Genomic DNA, 14,511 nt, shown 5'->3' on the forward strand with positions numbered 1-14,511 from the left:
CACTTTATGCGTTAAAGAATATTTGGATCATATTTTCAAATGTGGGCCTCTTAGACTCACACAATGATAAACCAGTGCAGATTGTAAGATACTTTATATTTGCAAAAGTGGTCCAAATTATTTTTTACAGTATTCAGGCCATATTTGCTTTGTCATATGTGAAAGGCTCACACCCAGGTCAGCCAGTACTTACTGTGCCGTAACTTTGCCAAAGGTGGCCCAGATATGTTTTAAGACAACCCTGCCACATTTGCGGCATCATACAGTGAGGGGAAACATTATTTGATCCCCGGCTGATTTCGTAGGTTTGCCCACTGACAAAGAAATGATCAGTCTATAATTTTAAACAATAATTGTTATAAATTGATTTGCAGTGAAATAAGTATGTAACCCCCTCTCAATCAGAAAGATTTCTGGTTCCCAGGTGTCTTTTACAGTATACATGTAACAAGCTGAGATTAGGAGCACTCTCTTTAAGAATGTTCTCCTAATTGGGTGTGCTCAAGCCTTCGGCGAGAGCACAACCTTTGTTCTCTCACATATATATTATTATTATTATTATTATTTTTATTTATTTTTGCCCCCCTAAAACTCAGTCAATATTTGGCCTACGTAGGTGTCAAAAGTTTCGTCTTGGTAGCGATTGAGTTGCTTCTATTGGAATTTACGTTCCGTTGCATGGTTTAGGCTGAAGTTAAGTTTTTGTGGTGAAAAGTGAAGCTAACGGTGGCTAATTTGCTAGCCACAGTCACTGACGTTACTAACGTCACTACGTCACGAAAACACGCGTGACTACCTTTGGCAGAACATTCGTTTCACATCTGTTAACTTGGGGGATAGCTAGGCTAACTATAGCTTTACTGCAAGGCAGCTGCAGGAACGCCACAAGCAAAGAGGCCAGGGTGATAACTATTTACTCATTTTACTTTGTGATATGACACACAATTGTCATGTGTAATGTAAAGTATAAGCTGATATTATTAAGGAAGTACATCTACTTTCGGAAACAGTAGTCTACTATTTCACTGAAGTATTAGCATCATGACATTAGCCTGTGTTGCCCGGGCAACACATACTACAGTGGTCTATGATGTAGCGTTATCTGTTTTCAATCGTTAAAATAAACATTCCTCACATATACATTTTCGTTCTAGGATTTATTCTGACATTAGTAAACGGTTTGTTGGTGAAATTACCATTACCTGTGGTTTCAAACCAGTGTAGCTCACTGCAACGCTGTTGCTTACGCGAGACACACTACAAAAACATCTACACTACACAGCTGTTTAGGAAGTCAAACGGCGACAGAACATGTTCGGCACTCCCCTTACTTAAATCAAAAGTCTATCTAACTACTAACCTGAACTTCATTGCCACAGCCTAAACGTTGTCAATCTGTTCATGAAAATAATTAATTTCAGCTTAAACCGTACAACAGAACGTTAAATCCAATTCAACCAACGCAATCGCTACCAAGACGAACACAGCAGTAGTCTAGTACTGTACCGTAGTAGTACAATTTACCGGGGCAGCTTCTCCACACAGGGCTATATCGCATTTTGCGTTGTTACTGACAATGATCGCTACCAGTGAGCTTTTTATGAATGAGCGATTTTCCACTAAATAAATGTCAAGCTTATTTACGTTTTGGGGGGCATATTTTCAGTTAGCAGATGGTACTGTTTGAATCGCGATTCCATCTTCTACTGCCGGGTAACGTCGTAGAATAATCTTCAAAGGGGGTTCTTTATTAATGAATGAATGCAATGAGTAGGCTAAATGCCTGAAAATATCATGAGAAGGGAAAAACTTAAAATGACGTTTAAGTCATAGAGATTAGGTAAATTTTTACACCGGTCTGCCAAATTTATTCGTTTTGATTCAACGATGAGGCTGCCTCTTGCAGGGGAAATGAGAAGACATCTATTTCATTCTACACTTCACTCGTATTTTAAGTTGTAAATGAGCAGCAAAAAAAAAATGTCATTCAAAAACGGACCCCTGTGCAACCGACGCAAGCAAGCACACCCTACAATTTCCCCAGAAATTGTACCCTCTCTAGTCTCAGTTTGTTACCTGTATAAATGTATAAATCTGACTGATTGCTTCTGTGGACACCTGACACCTGTCCACAGAAGCAATCAATCAGATTCCAAACTCTCCACCATGGTTAAGACCAAAGAGCTGTCCAAGGACGTCAGGGACTAGATTGAAGACCTACACAAGGCTGGAAAGGGCTACAAGACCATCGCCAAACAGCTTGGTGAGAAGGTGACAACATTTAGTGCGATTATTCACAAATGGAAGAAACACAAAAGAACTGTCAATCTCCCTTGGTCTTGGGCTCCATGCAAGATCTCACCTCGTGGAGTTCCAATGATCATGAGAACGGTGAGGAATCAGCCCAGAACTACATGGGAGGATATTGTCAATGATCTCAAGGCAGCTGGGACCATGGTCACCAAGAAAACAATTGGTAACACACTACGCTGTGAAGGACTGAAATCCTGCAGCGCCCGCAAGGTCCCCCTGCTCAACTGGGTGAAAGTGTTGTGGTCAGATGAGACCAAAATCGAGCTCTTTGGCATCAACTCAATTTGCCGTGTTTGGAGGAGGAGGAATGCTGCCTATGACCCCAAGAACACCATCCCCACTGTCAAACACGGAGGTGGAAACATTATTCTTTGGGGGTGTTTTTCTGCTAAGGTGTCAGGACAACTTTACCGCATCAAAAGGACAATGGACGGGGTCGTGTACCGTCAAATCTTGGGTGAGAACCTCCTTGCCTCAGCCAGGGCATTGGTCGTGGATGGATATTCCAGCATGACAATGACCCAAACCACCTGGCCAAGGCAACAAAGGAGTGGCTCAAGAAGAAGAACATAGAAAATCTGTGGAGGGAGCTGAAGGTTTGAGTTGCCAAACATCAGTCTCGAAACCTTAATGACTTGGAGAAGATCTGCAAAGAGGAGTGGGACAAAATCCCTCCTGAGATGTGGCCAACTACAAGAAACGTCTGACCTCTGTGATTACCAAAAAGGGTTTTGCCACCAAGTACTAATCCATGTTTTGCAGAGGGGTCAAATAATTATTTCACCCCATAAAATGCAAATCAATTCCTAACAATTTTGACATGCGTTTTTCTGGATTTTGTTGTTGTTATTCTGTCTCACTGTTCAAATAAACTTACCATTAAAATTATAGACTGATCCTTTCTTTGTCAGTGGGCAAACGTACAAAATCAACAGGGGATCAAATATTTTTTTCCCTATGTGGCCCACTTTTGGCTAACACCCAAATTAGCCTTCGTCGACTGTGCCACATCTTTGCCAAAGGTAGCCAACATTTGTTTTGTGATATTTGGGCCACATTTGCTGTTTAACATGTGGGCCACTGTAGGATCATATGCTGATACACATTGTTGAGAGCACCGCATCTTTGCCGAAAAAGGCCCACATTTGATATGGGATATCTGGGCCACATTTGCTGTTTGACATGTGGGCCACTTTAGGCTCACATGCATTTTGTCCGGGCCAGAAAAAAGCCAGCAGTGCCGTATGATTGCCTGAAGTGGCCTACATCTGTATGCTATCTGGGTGTACTCTCGCTAGGGAAGCCCTGTCTGTATCACAGAAAAAGATAAAACGTTATGATCTTAACACTGTTACTCGTTCTTTACAGCCAGGTGACCAGGTTCTGGTTTTGTTGCCAATTCCTGGTTCAGCCCTCAGTGCCCGCTTCTCCGGCCCATACTTGGTGGAGAAGAAGATAAGCGAAACAGACTATGTCGTAAAAACACCGGACCGCAGGCGCTGCTCTCGCGTATGCCACATCAACATGTTGAAATCCTATCATGCCAGAGAGCACCATGAAGACTCTGAAGATGGGATGGCAGGGCCCGCTTTCTCATCTGTGGCTGCTATGGTATTAGTTCTCAAAGGATGATGCTGAAAAACTAATACATGCATTTGTTACATCCCGACTGGACTACTGCAATGTGTTGTTCTCTGGCTTCCCAATTACCTACTTAAAAAATTTACAGCGGGTGCAAAATGCTGCTGCTAGATTATTGACTAGAACCAGAAAGTTCGATCACATAACATCTACTCTCGTCTCTTTAGACTGGCTCCCTATCCAAGCCAGAGCTGATTTCAAAGTTCTATTACTAACCTACAAATCTCTGTATGGATTGGCACCACTTTACCTCTCTGGTCTCCTTGCACCCTATCACCCCTTAAGGACACTTAGATCCCAAGATGCCGGCTATCTGGTGGTTCCCAAAATTAATTAAAAAAACTGCTGGAGGCAGGACGTTCTTATATAGAGCACCTCTTCTCTGGAACAAATTACCTGTCTCAATTAAGGAGGCTGATACTGTTTCGACATTCAAAATTTGGTTAAAAATCGTTCTTCTTTAGTCAATTCTATGACTGCTAAGCGTCCTATGACTGCTAAAAGTATGTGTGTATGTACTTTCTATGTAAACCTGAAGTGTGTGTCTGTCTGTATATGTATCACATGTAACTTTTAAATTACAATTAAAGCCTCTATATGTTCATGTTGCCCCATCTAGATTTGACAAATAAACTAAACCTGTTATTGTTACTGTAATAGTTTCTGTTACTAGTAGGTGACGACGGGGGACGGGGCATTCTCATCTTTATTCGTATAAGTATAACTTATTTTAGAGTTCTTTCCCCTGGAACAGATTTCAATCTGTTCCAGGGGAAACAGATTGAAACAGATTTTATTTAAAAATAAAATGTTCCAACCGAGGGGGGCTGGCGCTGTCTTAGTTTCTAGGGCTGCATCAAATACCTTACTTTGCTCTGCTAAATTGCTGCACTAGTCCACACTTGACCGGTGGGGATCTCATTCTATTATGACTTTAACTGTTAGCTGCTCCTGGCATTCTCTAATCCCTGCTTTCCTCTCTGCCCCCCCCACACATCCCCTGTGGTGTGGGGGGTTTGAGTTGTCAGCACCTGCCTGGTCGTCGGTCTGCCAATGCTGGACCTGGTCGCCAACCGGAAACCAGTCTCCATGATGGGCAACAGCGAGTTTCCCGGTCCCTTCCCACATCTACCAAGTTTAACAATGGATTTTGGTGTTTCAAAAACCCATTGACATTTCCCTGCTGTATGACTATGTTAAGCCTGTGTTCTGCTCCTCTCTTTCACCAACCGTCTCTGGAGGAGGGGATCCCTCACTGAATTGCTCCTCCCAAGGTTTCTTCCATTTTTTCTCCTCTAGGGAGTTTTTCGGTGAGTTTTTCATTGTCTTCCTTGAGGGTTTAGGTTGGTTGAGGGGCAGTTCTATGGGTGTATGTGAAGCCCTCTGTGACATGCTTGCGTGTAAAAAGGGCTATACAAATACATTTTGATTTGATCAATGCCACCCCCGATGCACCAATCACAGTGAATGGGCACGCTCTTGACTATGCTGAGGACTTTATATACTTGGGAAGCCTCGTCAGCAAAGAAAACTCTGCACAGAAAGACATTAGAGCAAGACTCGGAAAGTCACATTGTGCTTTTGCTAGGCTACACCCCATCTGGAAAATCTAAGCAATACAGCCTCGGAAGGCTGGCGAAACATCTTACGACATGAAAAAAGTCGAAGCCTTCCACAATGGATGCCTCAGGAAACTCTGCCGAATCTTCTGGCCCGAGAAAATATCTAATGCACATTTATACAAGAAGACTAAGTGCAACAGTGTGGTGCTAGAGATCAAACGCCGCCGACTCAAATGGCTCGGACACGTTCTCAGGATGGACCAGGACCGCATCCCCAAGATCGCCCTACGATGGACTCCACCTGGAAAAAGGAAGCAAGGCCGGCCCAAGAACACCTGGCAGCGAACAGTGACAGCGGAGCTGAAGGAAATGAACCTAACCTGGGGCGAGGCACAGCATGCGGCACAAGACAGGTCGAGATGGAGGCAGATCGTCGAAGCCTTATGTCCCATTAGGGACGAAGAGGATTAAGTGGGTAAGTAGATAATTAGGCCTTCTATGATTTGTTTATGAGAGGTTCTTTTGTCTCAGTTAATGTCAAGTTGTCATAACAAAGACAGTGGCAGGTTATTTTGTCTCAGTTAATGTCAAGTTGTCATAACAAAGACAGTGACAGGTTCTTTTGTCTCAGTTAATGTCAAGTTGTCATGACAAAGACATTGACAGGAGAGCGACCCGGGGGCAGGGCAGGTCCGTAGGGCGACCCGGAGGCAGGGAGGAACCGGGCGGGTTCACGAGTAGGTTAGGTTCACAGAGTAAGTTACAATGGACACTGACCAAAAGTTTTCGTTACCTCTCTTCCTGGAACGGAAAACCCAGAGTTTGCCTCATTTTTGGGTTACCCAACTCTTTCTGAAATAGATTTTCCTCGATATCCTGTTTTATTAAAAAGCTTAAAATATATTCACTGGCCACAAATGTTGTTCAATCTTCCCCAAATTTGGCACAGATGATCTTCACACCAAGCTTCACAGAATTTTTTTAACCGTTTGTCAATAACAGCCAATCAAAATAATATGCAAAACCACCAATTATTTGCTGGATTGACACTAGACTAACTATATGGGCTCAGAACCCAGTTCTGACTATGTCTATCTGCTTGGCCTCTTCATTACTGCTTGCAGCTATATTTAACTCTGGTTTAGCTCAATTATTCATCAAATGTTAGACCTGTCCACTGCCATTGATGGCTGAAGTTGGCAGATATAATTATTTCACAGTGCAGAACCGACGGTCATGAAATGTGTCAATAAATGTAATTAAATAGTAATTAAATGAAGCAATAAAGAAATGTGACAGTAAATATTTAAATACTGAAATAAATAAACACTGAAATAAATAAATACTGATATAAATAAATACATGTTTAAATAATTACATTGTAAAATAAATAAATATTTTAATAATAAAATTTTAAAATAAATAATTAAATATTAACACAAATAATCATATGTTTACAGTTAATAATTTCTGGTAACGTTTCACTTGTTATTTATAGAATTATTTAATATAGACTCAAATCTTCCTCCATAAAATTGCTGGTAGGCCTATATTTTCTAGTGCTTTGGCCTTCATAGGACTTAACTCAGGACAGATCAAGAATATGGTTGGAAAAAAAAGACAAACAAGATTTTGTTTCTCTGAAGTTGGTTTTGCTTTATTTTATTACAGGCAGAGCAGTGGGGTATAAGGTTCAAATACATTCTCATTCTGGGACAAGACGGGAAGAGTAGCAAACCAAATAAACAAGGACAAGACATAATTGAATTATTTCCTCTTCAACATGACCAATCTCTAAATCTGCTTTTAAAGGATTCTGTAAAATTCTGCCAATAGACTGAATCTTTTGTATACTGTAGATTTTTTGCGTTCTTACTAAATAGATTAATTTTTTCATACATCTTTTTATATATATGTCAATATCGATATAGATTTATGATATACTCGTTTTCATAATACAGTAATCTTCTACATTATTATCCTATTGAAATGTAATATATTTTTTCTTAAAAAGACAAGTAACAAGACATAGCTTATAAATAATTACACAAAGAAGACAGTGCTGTACATGCCATAGTGAAAAAGTACCCTCGCTTCCTGTGACTGTGCTCATCCCTCCAGTCCAAATCTGATTGTTAGCATAGACTGGAAAGTCATCAAACCGTAAACTGGACACTAAGGAAGAGCCTGTTAAGAGGCACAATAGCAAGTCCCTTAGTCACAATACAGTACAGAGCGTTACTAATGGTCCCAGCGACCCCATTAACATGTCTGTGTTGCACCACACGTTACTGTAATGACCCCATTCATTATTATAGAGTCCTTTGCGTAGCATATCCCAAAACCAGTCTCTCAAACAGCTCTCACTGCCACCATGTACCCCATTCAGTACATCTTCACCTGGACATTTCCCCACATATACATATATTCCCTTATTTAGGCAAGTCTGCTAAAACTCACCATACTCAACCTTAAAAAGCAAATGTTACAAGAGTAATAAAATGCATAATAATACCATCAACAATAGCAATAATCAGGATATCAACTGTAATGGTAATAAATAATGTAGTGTTTGTGCTAATGCAACATAACCCCAACTGATATTAAGTATGTATATGCCCCATATTCTAGTAAAATGCAGTGATACTTGGCTCTGTAATGAGCCTATTGCTCCAGTACAAACCCACCTAGGCTTGAGATTAACCAGTTTTAAAGGGAACTCAGACTCTGAGGTCAAAAATTGAAAGGAGGAGAATTTACCTCCCCCAAAAGTGGACAATCGTCAACACTCGTTCTTTAAGGGTCCCTTTGTGGTGGTCTGTTATTAAATATTAACCAGCATTCAACTACATTATACACCAACAACCTTGACAGTTTGGGATGTACACCTACATATACTTCTCAATTCTCCAGATTACACTAACCCCATCTCTTGTAGGGGAAGAAATAAATCTCATACAGTATCTCAAAAGTTATCCTTCAACAAGCTGAGCTTGGTGGAGACTCCAGGAAAGGGCAGGGGTGTGGAGAACATGTGCCATGGCAGTGTTAGTGAGTCAAAATGGCATCCCTTTCCACAGTCCTTTTACACAGAAATCCATTTGATTGGCAGATCGAGAGATATTAAAATGAATCCTATCCCTTTTTTAGCTTAACTTGGTACTTTAGGGCTTTGTTTGTTGTTTCAATGGTATATACTTGAACAGTATTCACATACATAAACAATATTACACCTTTATATAAATACATTTGGCAATACATTTTTGGCAAAGGGGGATGGGGCAAATTGTGCATTTGTATGTGTATGACATTATCCAAATAAAAGTATGAACATTTGAATAAGAGAAACTTCCCCTTTAGTAAAGAAAAAAAGGAATCTACCTTCATGCACTACAAAAATGTACTTCAAAATAAACAACTGGAGGCATTGTTTTATTTGTCACAATCACTGTTTTTAAGACACATGTATGTCATCTGTATGTTACCCTCTCACCCACACAGTAAATTCCTGAAAGACCTGAGGAACTTAGAACATCTTAGCATCCTCTCTCCTCTACTCAGCACTCTGTCTATCTGTTGTGGTCGTCATATTCCTGATATTGAGTTAAAGAGTTATACGGGATACAGTGAACTTCTAGGGATGAGGAGGGAGATGTCAAGCCACTAGATAAGATTTTCCACTTTTGCCTAATGTGTATATATATATATTTTAAATTAGGCACCTGACTCTGGGAAATGCATCACCTAGATTACCTACAGTATAATAACTTCCCCCCTGCCTAGCTCTTTACTTAAAATAATGCCACATCTCTACATAACAATGCCATGTGGATGTGAGTGAGATAGTGTGTTGGAATGATATTAGTGAGGCTCTTCCTATTCAGCACAGGCCCCTGGCATGCACAGATAATTACATATTTTCATACAACAGTAGTGGAAATGCTATACACAGAATTTAGCTTTAACACCTGAATTTTTTTTAATTAGAGTTATTTGTCTCAGTCACTTTGTTTATGGTTTTGTTGTGTCTGTTGTGTCTTGATGCCAGCACAGCAGACTGCATTCAACTGCATGCATGCTCTGTGATGCGTCGGAGAAGGTCAGATGAGAACATCCAAGGAGGATGGAAAGAGTGAGGAAAGAGGAAGAGGGAGGAACCCGGCAGGTGTACTACTACACCATGGAAGATAGTACGTTTTCCTCTGGGTAAGGGCAGGGGGTGGATGTTCTTAATGAGTGTGTGGTTGTAGGAGCTCCATCAGAGGGGGACAGGTCATTCAGCTCCCCAGAAGAAGAGAGGGGGAAGGAGGGAGAGAGGGAGATGCCGGAGGAGGGGTCTGCAGAGTCAGCAAAGGTGCGGGGTGGCTTGGGGACCAGGTTGGGCTCAAGAGTGGCCCTGGCCAGCAGCTGTTTGTCCTCCCCCCGTTGTTGTCCTTCCCCCGACCCCTCTTCCTGGTCGTATGATCCTCTGCCAGACTCAGATTCTCCATCAGACAGCTCTAGAGGGGGAGAGCTGCTGCCGTCTAGCCTGAAGAGAGAGTCCAGATACTGGGCAAACTCCAGCACTGCCTGGCTGGGGTTCCCATTGGAGAGTTGGGGTGGAGGGGTGGAGGCAGAGGGCTCTGCCTTGAGTTGCGTCTCTTCTGCTGTCTCTCTTTTCTCCCACCCATCCACGTCTTTTCCATATCCCCCATTCTCTGGCCCAAGGTTGGTCCGAGCCCTGTGGGGGACTGGGGGGGTGCTGTCAGGGCTGTAGACAGCAGGTATATCCTGGACTCCCCCATCTAGCTCTGTCTCATGTGGGGTGCTGGAGTCAGACTGCTGGGCCAGGACAATCTGTCCTAGAGGGGCTGGGGAATGGTGACCGCTGAAGCGAGGGGTGGCAGGTGACAGACGCATGATGTAATCTGGCGTTGATCCAGACTCCAGGGGGGTAAAGTATGGCCCTGCCTGTCCTAGGTGCTCCGGTGTGGCCTGGCAGAGGCAGTCGGCAGCCAGGAGCTCAGTGCGGGAGCTGAGGGAGGGGTTCTCCTCTGGGATGGGGGCATCCAATGAGAAGGGGAGGCAGCCCAGCATGGGAGATCCCCTCAAAGCCGCAGATGAGCGTCTGGAGTCCAGGCTGTAGAGAGACTCAGCATCAGACAGGCTCTCCATCACGGCCAGGGGGGCCTTCCTGTCTCTCAACTCCACCGCTAGGCGCTCCCTAGCCCCCCGTAGAACCACCGGTACTGGGGGAGGAGGGCACTCCGAAAAGCCATCAAGGGATATCTCAGACCGGGCACAGGAACTGAGGAGAAGGAGGGGGTTTGGAAAGGAGAGATGGTGGGAGTGGAGAGGAGTGGCAGCAAATGACAACGAGAAAGAAAGAATGAAGAAGGTGTAGAAGTGTGGGAAATATACATTGTTGGAAAATAGTAAGGGGGGGTGAGAACCGTAAAGAAAATGACACAAAAGTATGAAAAGGAGAACATAAACAAGAGGGGTGGGAGAGAGGAGCACCCGGGAGGTTACATACAAACATTACTACTGGGAGGCTAGACTAGTTGTTCTCTGGGCCTAGGTGGGCTAAACCACAGAGGACGAGGAGGGAACTGGACACTACCATAGGTAACTCTGTGGTCAGACAGCAGGCGTGCATGTGTGAGAGAGAGGGACATATGTACACATAGTTAATGGATCATGCATTACATAAAGATAATTTCATGCTCTGTATAAATCGGACACTCAGAAGAATAGACCAGGTTTCCCCACTCCTCCCTCCCAGCTTCCTCCCTCCCTCTTCGACATGCCAGTAGACTAACCGGACACTGCTGTTCCTGCGGTGATGCATGGCAGGCGTGGGCTGCTGGGAATTTGGCACGGCCATGAAGATGGTCTCAGGGTTGAGGTCGACCTCTGTGGGGCTCACCATGATCTTAGCAGCGGATAGCAGGGCAGTCTTCCCTCTGTTGTAGTTCTCCAGCACCTGGAGATAAGATGGGAGGGAGGAGGACATTAATGCCCGGTCACCTTGTAGCCAAGGCTGCTGGCGTTATAGGTGGATCACCAGGGAGCTCTGGAGGGGGGGTGAGAGAGGGTTGGGGTGTGGAGATGGTAGGGAGTTACGGGGCAGAAAGTTATCATTATTGACATTACAAAGACAAACTGTATGTTGTTAGAGAGGTTAGGGTCAAATAGGGTCAGAGAAAGGTCAAATAAATTAAAAAAAATAACAGATATAGAAATACACATTAGAACGGAATGTTAGAGCTGAGAAAACAGGGTGTTACAGATAGAAAACATGGGAAAAGTATAATACCACTACGCCCACCAACATTGACTTTATCACTATCATTCTCCACCAATCTCCTGTGGACATGCTTCACAGGCACTCACCTCACCTACACAGGTTGCTGCACAATACCTCAACATTGTGTGACAGATATGGGAAGGGAACATTTCCTGAAGGGCAAAAAGGCTGTAGCTATTAAGCGTCTTGTGCAAAGACTATTGAAGAATAACAGTTTAATTGGTATCAGCAAGAAGTCACATAACATGAGAATGTTAGTAGGATTCTCATAGATGGATTCAAAAGGGCACTGCCACTGTAAAGCATGAGAGATGTAGGTCCTGCGCTTCTGAAGGTAGCTTAGTTTTGTGAATAACCCTAACCCTAACAGACATCGTCTTTTGACACATGAACCATGAAAATGATTGTACAGATGTAGAAAGTACAAAATTAGACAGTTAAAGAAAAATTACAACATGATGGAACATCACCACGCATGGCCACTGTTAAACATTTGTTTGACTTTAATGGGTTAATGAAAACAATGGAAAAACACACGTGTAATGAATACACACAAACATTGTACCAGTACGTGCATATACTTTAAAGGGTCCTTTACACATGAACAATAAGGCAATGTAAACAATCACATGTAGCTAATAGACAAAGCACACATTAAAATTACATGTTTAAGGAAGATACAATACTTTAAAATGGCAGTAAACAAAGATCTCACATGCAAGTAATGGCTGAGTGATGGAATAAGAGAAGAGAAAGAGACTGGGGGAAAACAGCAACTATGGGGGAAAACTAGGTTCAGTATTAGATTGTGCTCTCGATTTAACAACCAAGCCCAGGCAAAACAAGGGCATATACTATCACTCCTGATATTAGTATAGAACTACCAACAGCAGTAGAAGACATCCACACCAGAACTATAACTCAACAAGCCAAAAGCAAATACAAACACTCCCATAATTGGTGTGTTTCATAGAAAGGCTCCAGAGAATCAGGGACATAGGATACATAGCCTTTCACCTCTAGAGCCAGAGGTGAAAGGCTAGAAGTCGGTAACCTCACTTCTCCAAATACAGGTTGCCCAAACATCATACAGTACAGTGCAGAAGTATTCGGTTTAACCCATGACTTTGACTGTAACCTGAGGAGTTATAACAATAATAATGACTATAAAAGAATGGCTGTATAAAAATCTAACTCACGTCTATTGGATAGGATTTTAACACTCAATCATCAAAATTAATAAATACTGCATAGACTCTCTTCTCATTGGCCAAAACAAGTTCCAGACTGGTGGATCTGTAAAGGCATAGGTAATTCCTGAGAGCAAACAGATGACATCACCACAGCACTGACCAATAGAAACACAGTATGACATGTAAAGAGGACAGCAGAGAAATCTACCCAGAGACAGCTTCCTACTGTGTCGAGGTACTTAAAATGTGGTGTGTTGATGTTCTGTTCTTATACAGCAGGAGGAGGTGTAGGAAAAAAGAAGAGCACAAAGACACACACACACACACAACACCTTGAGCTGCCAATTAGAAACCGCAGGAAGCCCACCAGGAATAAAGCAGAGAGGGGTTAGTGTGTGTGTGGAAGAAACCGCAGTTACCATGGAAACCCTGCAGCATCTAGAGAGAGAGAAGCGTGCGTTATTTGGCAAGTAGGGCATGTGTGTGTGTGTGACTGTGCTCCCCAACCTTTATATATGTGAGGGGATAAGAGTTAGCCAAGGTTTGTAATTATTAATACTGGTGTATGGAGCAGTAGTATCATTCTAAACTGGGGGGACTGACATAATGATGGTAGGTGTTTCTGACAGGTGAAGGGTAGATCAAGGTGAAGGGTAGATCATTTGAGTGAACAGAGACGAGAGGGGGAGTCTGTTGGTCAGGATGGGTCCATGTCTATCGGGACTAATATAGAGAGGTTAGAGAGTGCTATGAGATTAGAGGGAGGGTTTGTGATGCAGGGGGACCAGAGGGAAGATGTTTGTAAGGAAGGCAAGGGGGCAGGTCTGTTTGGGTGGAACATGGGGTGCTGCAGGCCTGAGGTAAAGAACGCAGGTCTACATGCAGGCTGGATACCAATTTGTGACCGGGGCTGGGGGCGCTGTGTGGCAACTGGGGGAGCGAGGGCTGGGAGTCTGTCTCGGGAGTGATGTCTGACAGTGAGGTGGAGGGTGGGGTTGAGAGAGAAGCAGGCGACATGACAGGAAGTGTATCTGCTGGGCTGTGTAGAAGAGGAGAGATGGAGATGACAACACCTGGAACACAGGGAGCAGTAGGAGAAGAGGATGCCAGGCCCTCTACAGAAACAGCAAAGGTATCAGAATGAAGAGGGATGGAAGGAAGGTCTGCTGGGTGGAGAGATTTGCCCTCTGCAAGAAGAGGAGGAGATGAAGAAGGTGGGTCTGTAAAAGATATGGAGCGACTTTCTGAAAGGGGAGAGGGGGAGGGTGGATATTTGTGAGTATCCGATGAGATATCAGAGATGAAAGGGGTAGACGGAAGCTCTTTTGGATAGAAAGATGGGGAAATAGAGGAGTGCAGGTGTGTTTGAGAAGTTATGACAACATTAGTGAAGGATGGATGGTTCAGTTCTTCCACCTCCACTGGCTCTGAGTCTGTCAGTTCTGAACTGAGCCCAAATGGTTCCAATACCTGCAGAAACACCATACGCATCAAACAACTACACACACACAAA

The 14,511-nt window shown here is 43.2% G+C and overlaps 1 protein-coding gene across 4 annotated transcripts in view; it reads right to left on the reverse strand.

Moving 5' to 3' along the window:
• Window positions 1-7,153: 7,153 nt before the first annotated feature.
• The window catches only part of dagla (diacylglycerol lipase, alpha), a 50,323-nt gene continuing 42,965 nt past the window's right edge, over window positions 7,154-14,511 (reverse strand). For 2 of the 4 annotated variants that reach the window (XM_062471892.1, XM_062471891.1), the window contains exons 20-21: window positions 11,318-11,481; window positions 7,154-10,803 (exon numbers count right to left, since the gene is read on the reverse strand). In XM_062471892.1, the coding sequence (XP_062327876.1) occupies window positions 9,690-10,803; window positions 11,318-11,481 (1,278 nt within the window). In that variant the 3' untranslated portion in view covers window positions 7,154-9,689. Of the gene's footprint in view, window positions 10,804-11,317; window positions 11,482-12,290; window positions 14,469-14,511 lie in introns of those variants that run through there. The other 2 variants (XM_062471893.1, XM_062471894.1) reach the window with 2 other exon arrangements.

The sequence above is a fragment of the Osmerus eperlanus genome, chromosome 10, assembly GCF_963692335.1.
Source record: "Osmerus eperlanus chromosome 10, fOsmEpe2.1, whole genome shotgun sequence".
Taxonomy (NCBI): domain Eukaryota; kingdom Metazoa; phylum Chordata; class Actinopteri; order Osmeriformes; family Osmeridae; genus Osmerus; species Osmerus eperlanus.